We start from the raw sequence: 12,140 nt of genomic DNA, 5'->3' as shown, positions 1-12,140 counted from the left end.
AAGAACTTTTAATATGTTTGCCTTATTTTTTCCTCTGTTTACTGCATATCTAGCTGTAGGATTTTTTTTCTTCACCAGCTGTTTTGATATCATGTCTGCTATAAGATTCTGAAGAATGTAATTATACATTATACAAGTTTCTCATGAGCTTGTACTTGAATGCTTCATGGTGATCCTTTTTCTAGTCTCACTGTCTTATGTTTTCTAAACTCTTTTTATAACTGATTTATCATCATCATTTTATATACAGTGGAAGCATTTGAAACATTTAATATAAGAATTTAGTTGCAAAGTTAGATATGTCTAAGTCTAAAATATTTTTTACTTTCAATAGTGTGGTATTAAATGCAAATTGCCTGTCATCACAAGTTTTAATTGCATGAGCTGAATGCTGAGCAGGAATGATGCAAAATATCAGGAGGAAATAGAAAGACTTTGTTTCATGTTTGTCATGTGCCAAGAGCTTGAAGCTGAGCAGAATATTCTAAATATAAAGATATATAGCGTTTCTCTACAAGAATGGAGAAACTTATTTTGCAGCTGTATGTTGAAAAGTGATATTTTTAAAAAGCAAATTCCTTGAACAGTATCTTAGTAAGGTAAGCTGTCAGTGCAAGCATTTTTATCTTACATAATTGCTATAAAGAGATCTGGAAAGAAAAAGGAACAGATGCATCTTTTGAAAGATTAAAGTTGTGTTCCCTGTGACTTGCAGGGTGCTGAAGTGATGGTAAGCAGGTGGAAAAGTCAGTTGGGTTCAGTAATAAAATATATCATTGTGAAGCATGTGTGTAATTAGGAACTGGGGGTTCTTTGCAGTGAGGAAACCTAAGTGTGCATTTGCCATATTTATTTAAGTAAGCAAACTTATTTCAATGAACATGAAGAACTTCTAAATTATAATGCAATTTAGGTAGTGTGTGACAATATATGAGTCAACTAGCAATAATCAATACATTTTTTTAAAAATCAATAATGCTTCTAAAGACTCTCTGTAGAGCTTAAGCACTTTAATAGTGAATCCTACCAAAAATTAAATTTACTTTTCAAAATAAGTTCAAGCTTAATAGAAACACAGTAAAGAGATTTGTCTGAATGTCAGGTTGTGCTGGAAGAGGTTTAGGAGCAAGGAGAGAAATGAGCCAGTGTTCTGCAGTGATCTGCAAAGACAGGAGAGAGCCCAAAGCATCACCAGCACAGCTGCCCAGGACTCCTCCCTGAGAATGGCATTGCATTGCTTTTGTCTAGAATATTTGGTGTCTTTTCAAAACTTCTTTTATTATAGAACAGCATCAGTTGTTAAGCATAACCAGCTGTGAACTTTGCAATGTATTAAATCCTTAGGAAGGCATCAGATAGGAGGAGTTCTTGGAACTGTATGAGGGTAACGCTCTATTGCACCTCCCTAAAGATAACTGATGCTGAAATTCATAAATAATTCAGAAAGACTTAGAAAAAACATGATTCATTGCACAATATGCAACAGGGACAGATGAAAAGTGACTACTTCCTGCTGTTTCCACAAGGAGACTTAGAGGGTCTGTAGTAAACTTAATCATATTTACAGCAGGTTGAATAAACAATTGAATTTCATTCAGGTATTTGTTTCTGTTTTTGATGGATTTGCTGAGTCTGCTTCCATGGACTCCTTGTGTTTCCTTGTGTGCATGGAGAGTTTCTGAATCCCAACTGAGGAGCTATTTGCATATTGATATTCACACAAGGAAATTATAGCAGAATAGCTGTGAATAATCCAGGCACCTGGCTCCTGGAACACATATTCTGAATATAAATAGTATTTAGGGCTTTCTGAGGCCAGGAGATGCTCCTGTCCCTTTAGGACAACTCTTTATTCTTTGGCTCTCAGGCCTGATTACACACACACACACACACATGTGGCTATATTCCTGCAAATAAACATCTGGTTTTAAAGTTCAAGATTTCAAAAGTTAAAATGGCAATATACCTTTGATTAACCTTGTTTCACTATTTGAGAAATTAGAAAAGAACTCTGGAATTAAGGTTGCAGTGATAATAACAGGAATCAAACACACAGAGGTGTGGGTTTAAACTAAATCCCCACTCTGAGTGTTGTCAGGGCTGTGGCAGGGTTCTGCTGACTCCTCCCATGAGGATTCTTGTTGGTTTTGTAGAAGCACTGCTGTGGTTCATGTAGCTCTTGAGAAGATGCTGGTGGTCTCTTTCATGTGTTGCTGTGTTAATAGCTGACATTTATTAATTTCCCCATCGTAATTGGATCCTTTCAGATGTTCAGCCAACTGGTCAGGCACGCAGTGTGAGAGGCCAGCTCCCAAAAGCAGCAAGTCTGACAACATCAGCACCAGTAAGTACCTCCAATCACTGCTGTCACTCGGTAAATTTGGCTCACTTTAGAAATCTGAGCCTTGTGCTGTCTTAAAACGTGAGTTTATGTCATGAAAATGCTCATTACTGGTATCTTTTTCTTTAAAAAAACCCAAAATATAGATATTTCTAGACTTTTAGGTTGCCATTTGGTGTTGCACAAGGCAGTTCTTAGGCCTTGCACTCCCTGCTCCAAGGGCTAGTGCACTTTTTAAAGAAAAGAATATCCAGTGACAGCATTTGGCCATATCAGCCCTGTGCTAGTGGGAGACCTCTGACCATTTAAATCCTGCTGAAAAGCATCAAAAATAGAGCTGTAAGTAGTGCATAACTTTTGTATTGGCCATCTGCAGAGGGCTGAGTTTTACCCACTGTGAAAATCATCCCGAAAGTAAGAACAGCTCCTGCTGAATGTTTTTAAACACCTCTGAAAGCATGAAAGGATGGCATTGCTGCAGTGTTGGCAGCTGAAAGTGGCCAAGGCTGCCTGCAGAGTGCTGAGTGTGCTGCTGGTGCCCTGCTGCACCTGCCCTGCTCACATTTAGCCCAAGTGGAGCAGCACAATGAGCTGCCTGCTATTCAGGTCAGCTTGGTGGATAGATGAAACTTTTCTGGGCTTTTTTCTCAAGTGTTTACATGCCAAGACAAAATTAACTTCTTTTTTTTTTTTTTTTTTCTGGCACCTAGGTAGAACTTAAGGCAGTTATTCATCAAATGTTTTCTTAAAAGAGCCTTGTTGTAATATCCTTTACATGCTGAATCTTCATAAGCTGAAGTGAACTCAGGATGCTTCAAGTTTTTTATTCAATACTTCATTTCGTGTCTCTGACAACCTGACTTGGCTTTCAGGCAGAAAGCCTTCAGGCAGAATTCAAAGCACTTCTCAATTCTTTATTTAGACTGTGGTTAATGTATAGCAGACACTGCCAGCAGCTTATTTTTTTAATAAATCAAGAAATGTTGCCCGTGAAACAACCAGCAATATTTTTGTTTTCCACCAGTTAAGGATTGTGATATTAAAGAAAATACATGCCTCTCCACACTGGCTTTATGTTGGATTCCTGCTTTTATAAGTCCTGTATTTATAACATAGAATTATTTGTTGCATGTATTTCTTTATGAGCAGATACTAAAAGCAAGGCTCAGAAATAAGGGTACAGTTACTGACCTTATTTTTGCAGATAGTCTCATTTCAGTGAAATTATCTGCCAAAATAATGTGAAGCCCATTTTGTTCTTCCCTGTTCCCTCCTCTCCTTTAACATTGCTGTCTGATCTGTGCACTGTTTTTCTGCTGCATTAAGCATTATTGTAGCTTTTGTGATTGCCTATATCAACATAACAAAATTGTTGGCTCTCGAGTACAATGCAGTAAAATGCAGCAAAATGCAGGAATGCACCAACCATCTAGAAATGAAGATTGCTGGCTGTTTTGTATTTTCCCACAAATAAAGATAATACTCATACTAATTAAAATGCCAATTAATTCTTCAACCAGAGCTAGGGCTACTGGATATTTTAAATAAATAAATGCATGACCTAAACTGCTGAAGATCCTGGCCATGCCACTCCAGTCCAAATTTTTCAGTAATTCCAGATTTTCATGGACTGCTGCTGCAAACGAGGGCAGGGAATTAATCCAAGTTATATTGGTATCCAAAAAGAGGAAACTCCTGATTTGTTCATAAAAGTTCTTGTGTGTACACTATTAACTGTAATGAACTTGGGTTTTTTATTGATCAGCATCAAAATCTCAAATTGATGAGTGAAGCTCATCACATGAAATTGCATTGTTGGCATGGGAAATTATTCTCTTTTAATTAATGTAACTGTTTTACAGCTGGGAAGCCATGATTATTCAGTGATATTTCCCTCTGTTTTAGGAAGCATAGCAATCATTGTTCCTCTTGTTCTACTGGTGACTTTGATCACTACTCTTGTAATTGGACTATTTCTTTGCAAAAGAAAACGAAGGTAAGAAATTTTATATTGAAGTTATTTTATTATGAAGTAAAAAATAAATCTTTAAAGTATTTGCATCTTTTTGATATACAAAAAATCACTTTATATGAGAAACAAAAATGCAACAATGACCCAAGACTTGTTTCTGGAGGCAGCAAATCAGTTACATATTGGTTCTTGCTGGAGCAACCACATTTGTTACTGATACTTAAGTTCCTCATGCAGTAGTTAAAAAAAAATTGTAAAAAAATTTTGCTCAATCCTGTAAAGGCAGTATAAGTGTTAATAACTTTATCCAGAGACTTAGAGAACTTAACAGAATTGATGTATTTCATTGAAACTACATACTCAAATTTTGAGTATTGTTTACATCTTCAAGTGATATTGAAGATGCAAATAATTCTCAAAATATTTACTGTAGAGTCCCAAACCTTTTCCTTATTAATCTGTTTCTTTAGTATCTTGAAGGGAATATTTTCTTCTCTTGAATTTAGCTGCCTTGGAGCTGATAATGAGCTTGGGTTTGACTTTTTGACTTTGGGCATTTCTTCCAAGGCCATGTTTGGTGGCCAGGGGAGGCAGGAATGTTTCTGCTGTATGAGGCACCTGAGAGAGCTGCTGCCCTTCACATGTTCAAAGAACATCATCACATTGGTGGGGATGCAGATTTAGCCAGGGAAGATTCCTGGCAGTAAGGCCATGGCCCACTAGGGAAGGCAGAGTGGGAATCAGAGAGCAAACCATTTACTTCAGGCCTGTAGCTGTCCTGCTGGCTGGCCTTGAGCAGCTGTCTTCCTTTCTCCTGGGGCTTGTTACCCCACATCTGAAACCAAGATAATGTCTCTTTGTTAAGTCCTTTAAAAGTAAGTGATGAATCTGCTGTTTCTGCAAATGTGGCCATTTATGAGGCTATTTCAGTGCTCCAGGCTAAAAGGATCTTTTAAGTTACTATGATCTGGCATCTCTCTCCCCTGCAAACTCTAGCGTAAACTAGTGAGCATCAATTTTTAAAACCTTTTTTGTAAAGCCAATAAGATAAATACATTTCCTGACCATACTGTTAGTAGTGCTGACCCTGCCAGACTCCATGGATGTCATTATGTGCTGCTGCACCTAAAATGCCAGGTTTAGTGATAGCCAAATCCTGAAACCAGTTGCTGCTCTGTAAATTATTTAGGTTACTGAGAATCACTTGTTAAATAATAGATTTTCAGCGGAGAAATAGAACTAGCCTCAATAAAGGGCTTTCTTCTTAAAATTATATTTGAAAATGTATTTTAGAGTTATTTTCTCTCTTCAGAGAAGACTGTCAAGTATTAAACTAGGTGTAGCTGTTCAACACTTGCATGCTACTGTTAAGTGCCTATTTTAGGAAATATTTTTTCAATGACATTTCTGAAAAATACAGATCATTTAGTACATTGGATTTCAGATACTGACTGCATCTTACTCAGCCAACAAGAGGACTCAATTGTTATCATCCTGACTGTGACCTCCCTATTATTCCTTTGTAATTCTAGAGAACATATTGCACTGGGAAAAAATTACCCTCTTGAGGTTATTTCAATTGCTTGGGCTGAAATCACCTCCTTAGCTGAAAGAAATGAATTCAGCAACAGAAACAATTCAACTCAATCACTTATCTTTACTGATACCTAATTCAAGGTTAAAAATAAGGCTCTGTCTTTTATTAAACTTGAAAGACAATTCAAGTTGAACTTCAGTGTTCCAATCACCACTGGCAGGGAATGCAAACTGGAATGAGGAGAAGTTCATACATTTTTAATGCATCCTGATGGAACCATTTGCTTGTCGTCAGTTTACAGCTGACTTTGGGCAACTGGTTTGAAACAAAAGTGAAATGAATGAGCAATGGGACATGACTCATATTCTCTTTGCCTTCATTCCTGCAGGGAATTGGCAGTGACTTTGCAAGGCTTTGCTTGGAAGTGAGGGAAATCTGGAAATAACTGGAGGAAGTCAGGGTTGCAGACAGCGAGTTAGCACTTTGTATGGATTCATACCACTACAGCCAAACTGAGAAAAACAATAAAATTCTGCTTCCAGCTTCTGTGAGATCTATACATAGACTCAGATTGCTACTTTGCTTGGAAAATTGAAGGATTTTATGATTGTCTCCCGTTGATCTTAGAGATTAAAGAGAAACAAGATACCCAACAGCTCGCTTGAAAGTTCACTATGTTCTTCTTTTTTTGTATGTTTATGCAATACAGGACAAAAACTATCAGAAGACAACCCATGATAAATGGAGGACTCAATGTAGAAATTGGCAATCCATCATATAACATGTATGAGGTGGGCCATGACCACAGTGAAGGTGGTCTTCTAGCCTCAGATTTTACTCTAAATGCAGAAAAGGTAATTTCTTTTCTCTTTCTAGTGGCAAAGCCATTTTATATCTTGCAAAGGTTTTGTCTTTAAGTGTAACAAATAGAAATGTAGAACAATGACATTTAGATTTGGTTAATGAATATAAAGCCAAGTTAGATGCCATTAGAATAAATGTCATGTATATATTAACAGCTGTTTTGTAGTTTGATGCTGTCTGATGGTCATTTTTCCTAGTGCTTGATCAAAATAGAGTTCGAAATTAACTACAAAATGATTGGGGTTTTTTTGTCAAGACAGACATATCTGTGAGCTGACAAACCACCACTGGGTTTGTCAACTGGCAAAAATTTAAAATTGGAAAATATTTAAAATTGGAAACACATTATTGTCCAGCCCCTGTCTGAAGCACGAAAGAGTGCACGCATGCATAGGAGAGTAACTTATTCCTTATGTGAAAACTCGCCGAGGTGCGAGGAGCCGGGACCCCTGACGGGGCAGATAGATTAAATGTTTGCACAAAGCTAGTAAGTATTATCATTTCCTTGAGAGAGATGCTGTCAGTCCTGCAGCAGCAGCGCAGTGATTGAAGTGCCTGGGTGATGTGACACGGGATGAGCGCGGTAATGCCGCGCTATCTCTCCCGGAGCGCCGTAATCAGGCGCTCACCAAAGGGCAGCCATCACTCCCTGCCATTTCTGACAAAGCAATAACAGGATTACTGATAGCTCCAGCAGTGTCACCACTGCATCACACAGGCAGTGTGCTCAGTGCAGGAGGTAAGCTGAAAATGGAGTTACTCACTGGAGGCAGAGTGGCTGAGCCAATGCTTATTGTGAGGTCTGGCCTTAATCCTCAGTGGAAAATGGTTGGAAAATGCTGAATTTTATTCTCGTGTTGAATGTAAGAGTTTATCGTGCTGAGGAATGCCTGGAAGGAGGTTTTTATAAATGTAGATCATTCTAAAATAATATTTTCAGTTGGTGCACTGTTTATTTAACAGTGTTGATAAGTACACGTGGAAAATGCTCTATTAGCACAGAAACTGAAATTTTCTATTTATACAGGCCAGATACATAGGGGGAGGGTCCACTGCATTCAAGCTTCCCCACACAGCTCCATCAATCTACCTAAACTCTGACTTGAAAGGACCACTATCAACAGGGGTGAGAAATGATGATCCAAGTCCATTCCATTCCACCACAGCCCCTGTCTAAAGAAAGTTTGTCTGTCATTTTTAACTAGAGGCATTTTCTGTTTGTTTTTAATTTTGTTTTTCTTCTTTTAATGGAATGAAGAATGACAGTAAATAATACATTTTCTATTTGAAATAAAGGGTCCCCCTCTGCATACAAAATTTCATCTGTATCCATCATTGTAACATGATCTAAAACTGCAAATATCTTTGCAAAGGAATAAAAAACCAGTAAGCAATGTCATGCTTTGCCATACAAGTTATTATATAAGTTTAGGATGGCCTTCACAGCCATGTATCCTAATATATTTAAAATTTGTATGTAATAACAGGCATCTAGTGAAGCTTATCAAACTGAAAGATGGTCCCAAATAATGGAAACAAGTGGTTTTATTTTAGAGGAATTTGATGCACATAAAAATTAACAATTTCCTTCAGTATTTGCAAAGCATATTTTAATTGTTCAGATTTCAATGGATTTGTATCATAAAAGAGCTCCTTCTAAAACATCTGATTTTTTACTACAACTTAGTATGAGGTTTGCAAACATTAAGATTGAAGATACAAAAGGGACATCGATACAACATTCATATTCATGTGCCTCAATATATATCCATTTTTTGTGCCATTCACGTTCTTGCATGATTGTAATATGTTGTATTTGGAAATTTAATAATTGTTATGGGTTGTGTTTTTTCTGATGGAGCACAGAACCATGGATGATGACAGCCAGAATATTTACCCATCTTTAACTTTTTCTCTTAAATTATGGCCACTCCGTCTTCTTTTTGTACCTCACTGTACTGCCTTTTACAATCAGTACCCTGCAAAGAGGGATCATAAGGCAGACCCTGCTATTATATACAATTTTAATAACTGAATAAGGCACTGCATTGATGCAAAGCATCTCTGTCCTGTTGTGGTTATCATCCTCAATAATGGCTGTCAACGGAGTAAAAAAGTCCTGATAATTGAAATAAAACTGAATTTCTGATTATAATCATGACCACAAAAGTAAAGGTCTGTGGGAACAGAACAGTAGAACTGAGAATAGCTCTTTTTAATTTTTTTTTTCTTTTTTTTTAATTAAATAGATGTGGCTCACCTTCTTCTGCCTTTATTTCAGGAAAGTCTGGACCACAAGGCAATCACTTTTTCATCTGTAATAGATGGAATGGGCAGCTTTTAATTCACTAACTGAGCAGCTGCTGTAGCCATCCAGACTGAGCAGTATCTTAATCCTGGGCTCAGAAACAGAGTTGAGCAACAAGGAAAGGAAGAGCTAAGAGTTAAAGTCATTTTTCATTCCTTGTTTCCCAGGGTGTACTCAGGATATTTTCAAGTCAGGAAAACCTACCCGGTTCTGCTTTGGCCAATTCGAAGTTTAGCCACTTCTTATTACACCAAACAAATTAATTTCCCTTTTTCAGAGTTTCTTGATGTTCCACTCAGTATCTGTGCAAGCAGAGCAGTGCTGATAAATTAGTTGTAAAAAGAGGAGGATTTTGACCACAAGGTGCCCTTTCCTGTTATCATGGATAAAAGCTGAACTCTAATTGGATAGCAAAGTTCTTCTAGAGACAATAAAGGCATAAAGTATGAAGGAAATAGTGGAGACTCAGGGGATTTCTCTCACAATGAAGTGCTTTGCAGCGTTAAAAATGGACTTGTCCAATGCTGAAGTGTCACCCATTTCAACAGATGTTTTTCATTCCAGTCCAAACCGCCAAAATTGCTAAGAAAAGGCTTATCAATTTGTAACTACTATGATATATTAAGAGTTGTGCTGGTTTATTATTAAAGTTTAATTTACATGACAAAAGTCTTGAATTTTTTGGTCAAATCATGTTGTGTATTTGGGCCACAGAATTCGAAAACATGGTCAGCTATTGATGGGATGCTGATGTCTTAGAACAGGTAATACATGGAAACTGTTGGCTGCAGTTTTCTCCTGTTAAACTTGTCACATGGTCTCACAGTGCACCTTCTCTATAAACTCCTTCATATCTATTTTGAAATCTTCCAGTGTAATAAGGCGGACAAGTCAACCTCAGAGACATTTTTTCAAGGTTTTTAATTTATTTTTTGTCAACGTTTTTATGGTTTTAATATCATAATATGCTGCATGTCATGTCATTGGTTACTTTAATAGCATGTCTCATCATGATTTTAATTTTCAACTAAATAATTAACTCATCATCAGGTTTGCAGACGTCCAGGTATCTATTAAATATGTCCTGTTGTATTTTATGTGTAATTGTTCTTGCTTTAACAAAGCCATTTCCATTACCATAAGTGCTAATTTTGATTCAACCTGACTGGTCTAATGTTTGCTTCATTTCTCTGCAGCCAACGAATTACGCCAATCCAGTATATGCAAAGTTATACGTGGATGGACAAAACTGTCGAAACTCCTTAGCAAGCGTTGATGAAAGAAGAGAACTTCTTCCAAAGAAAATAGATATTGGGATAAGGGAGACTGTGGCATAATCTGCTGTTACCTTTTATACTCTGTATAAATGTATAAAATATAAGGATTACTTTTCTATGTACCAACAGTATTATAATTGTTTTGGCATCAGCATTACCTCTGTTTTTTGTTTGGTTGATTGTTTTCTGGGTTTTTCTTTTGCTGATGACTTTTGACTGACCATTTGTAAGGTATTTTTATGAAAAAGAAACTGCACTACGGTACAATTTACAACAATGCTGCTGAAATAACACACCTTTAAATTTGTTAAAATGGCAAACAGCATATTCGTTTGTAGCGTGAAAATGAGCAATCTATTTTCTATGAACTTTTTTGGTTCTACTTAATCGATGAAGATGGTATCTGCACTTTTTCATTATGTAGTCTGGAAGCTGTAGTACAGTGTGTAATTTTGTTTATTTTAAATGGTGAAAGAATGATTGAATGGTCTACTCTCTTCTTTGTGCCCATTAGAACTTCTCTTCAGATCCTGATGAAGCTAGATAACTTTTCACAAACAAACATAACTTGCTTTTAAATTAGCTTTAGGTTGCCAAGAAGTAAACAAGACTATAGAAGTGAAACATCTAATGATCTGCATGAACACAATGATTATGTTTCAGAAATCCAGTGACTGTACATGATATACTAAACATATATACCATGTAAACAAGCTTTGTATTTATTAAAACCTTATAGAACATAGTAACGATATATCTTGGAAGCTGAAACCTTACTTGCTGTGGGACAAAGCATTCAAACTCCAACAGTCCTGTAGGACAGTAGCCACCCTAGAGCACAAGAGGGCATTGCCTACACATGCTTTACATGTTTATTCACTTAATCACACACAGTTCTTATGGATTAATAACTCCCAACTCACATTGAGCAGTAGGGAAAAAGCCAGACCCCAAACCTTAAGCACACTCAGATGATCACAGCATTTGGTTTTGACAATCATAAATAAAACCCCTCACACCTCTTTAGTGATACTAAAGGATTCAAAACACAGCAGTTTCTTTAAATTAAGATAAACTGTGGTATTGTGGAGGTAAAAGGAGCCAAGCTGCATATTGGTGAAACCTTAGCAAAGCCTAAGTTGGGTTCAAGATCAAACTCCAAGTATCAAAAGTGAAAAGCATCAGTATCAGTTTCCAGCACTTCTCTGACCTGGCCTGTTTTCTGTTGATAAGAGAAAAAATCCGACTCACATTTTTTAATTTTGATGGAAATAAAGAATAAAATTTCTTTCAGGTTTGAACTGAATCAAAATATTTTATACATAACTTTAAAGGCACAAAAGACGTATTCACACATACGCTGTGGAGGACTCTTCCTTCCTCTGCTAGACATGACTGACTTTTAGCTATCATAATATATTAACCTAACAGATTAAATATGTTTGTGGTTGCTCTTTATTCCCTTTGTACAAGCATTACAAAAATAACTGCTGTTTTATAAGAGATTTTTGTTGTACTATTGTGCATGCATACTACCTATTTCTAAACTTTGCCATATTGGGGCCTTTATAAAACTCTTGATTTATGTAATACTAGTGCAATTTTGCTTGAACAATGTTATGCATATCATAAACTTTTTCAGGTTCTTGTTTAAGTACATTTTTTTAAATTGAACAGTATTTTTCATTTTGGTTATAATAGTCATTTTGCCTATGTTTCTACAATGAAGTGTTAAATACTTTATAAAAAAATATTGTTGACTGATTTATTTAAATGAAAATCTACATACTTAATTCAGTGTGTTGACTAATTTTTAAATTTAACTTATAAAATGAAAGCTA

General features: G+C 36.4%; 1 protein-coding gene across 1 annotated transcript in view; it reads left to right on the top strand.

Annotated features, from left to right (window-relative positions):
* LRP1B (LDL receptor related protein 1B) overlaps positions 1–11,889 on the top strand; it is a 299,771-nt gene extending 287,882 nt beyond the window's left edge. The window contains exons 85-89 of the mRNA XM_058810030.1: positions 2,268–2,344; positions 4,247–4,337; positions 6,560–6,704; positions 7,742–7,840; positions 10,219–11,889. Of these exons, the coding sequence (XP_058666013.1) occupies positions 2,268–2,344; positions 4,247–4,337; positions 6,560–6,704; positions 7,742–7,840; positions 10,219–10,359 (553 nt within the window). The 3' untranslated portion in view covers positions 10,360–11,889. The remainder of the gene's footprint in view (positions 1–2,267; positions 2,345–4,246; positions 4,338–6,559; positions 6,705–7,741; positions 7,841–10,218) is intronic.
* Positions 11,890–12,140: the final 251 nt, after the last annotated feature.

This window comes from Ammospiza caudacuta, chromosome 8 (genome assembly GCF_027887145.1).
Source record: "Ammospiza caudacuta isolate bAmmCau1 chromosome 8, bAmmCau1.pri, whole genome shotgun sequence".
Taxonomy (NCBI): domain Eukaryota; kingdom Metazoa; phylum Chordata; class Aves; order Passeriformes; family Passerellidae; genus Ammospiza; species Ammospiza caudacuta.
This window is presented reverse-complemented; position numbering and strand designations above follow the sequence as displayed.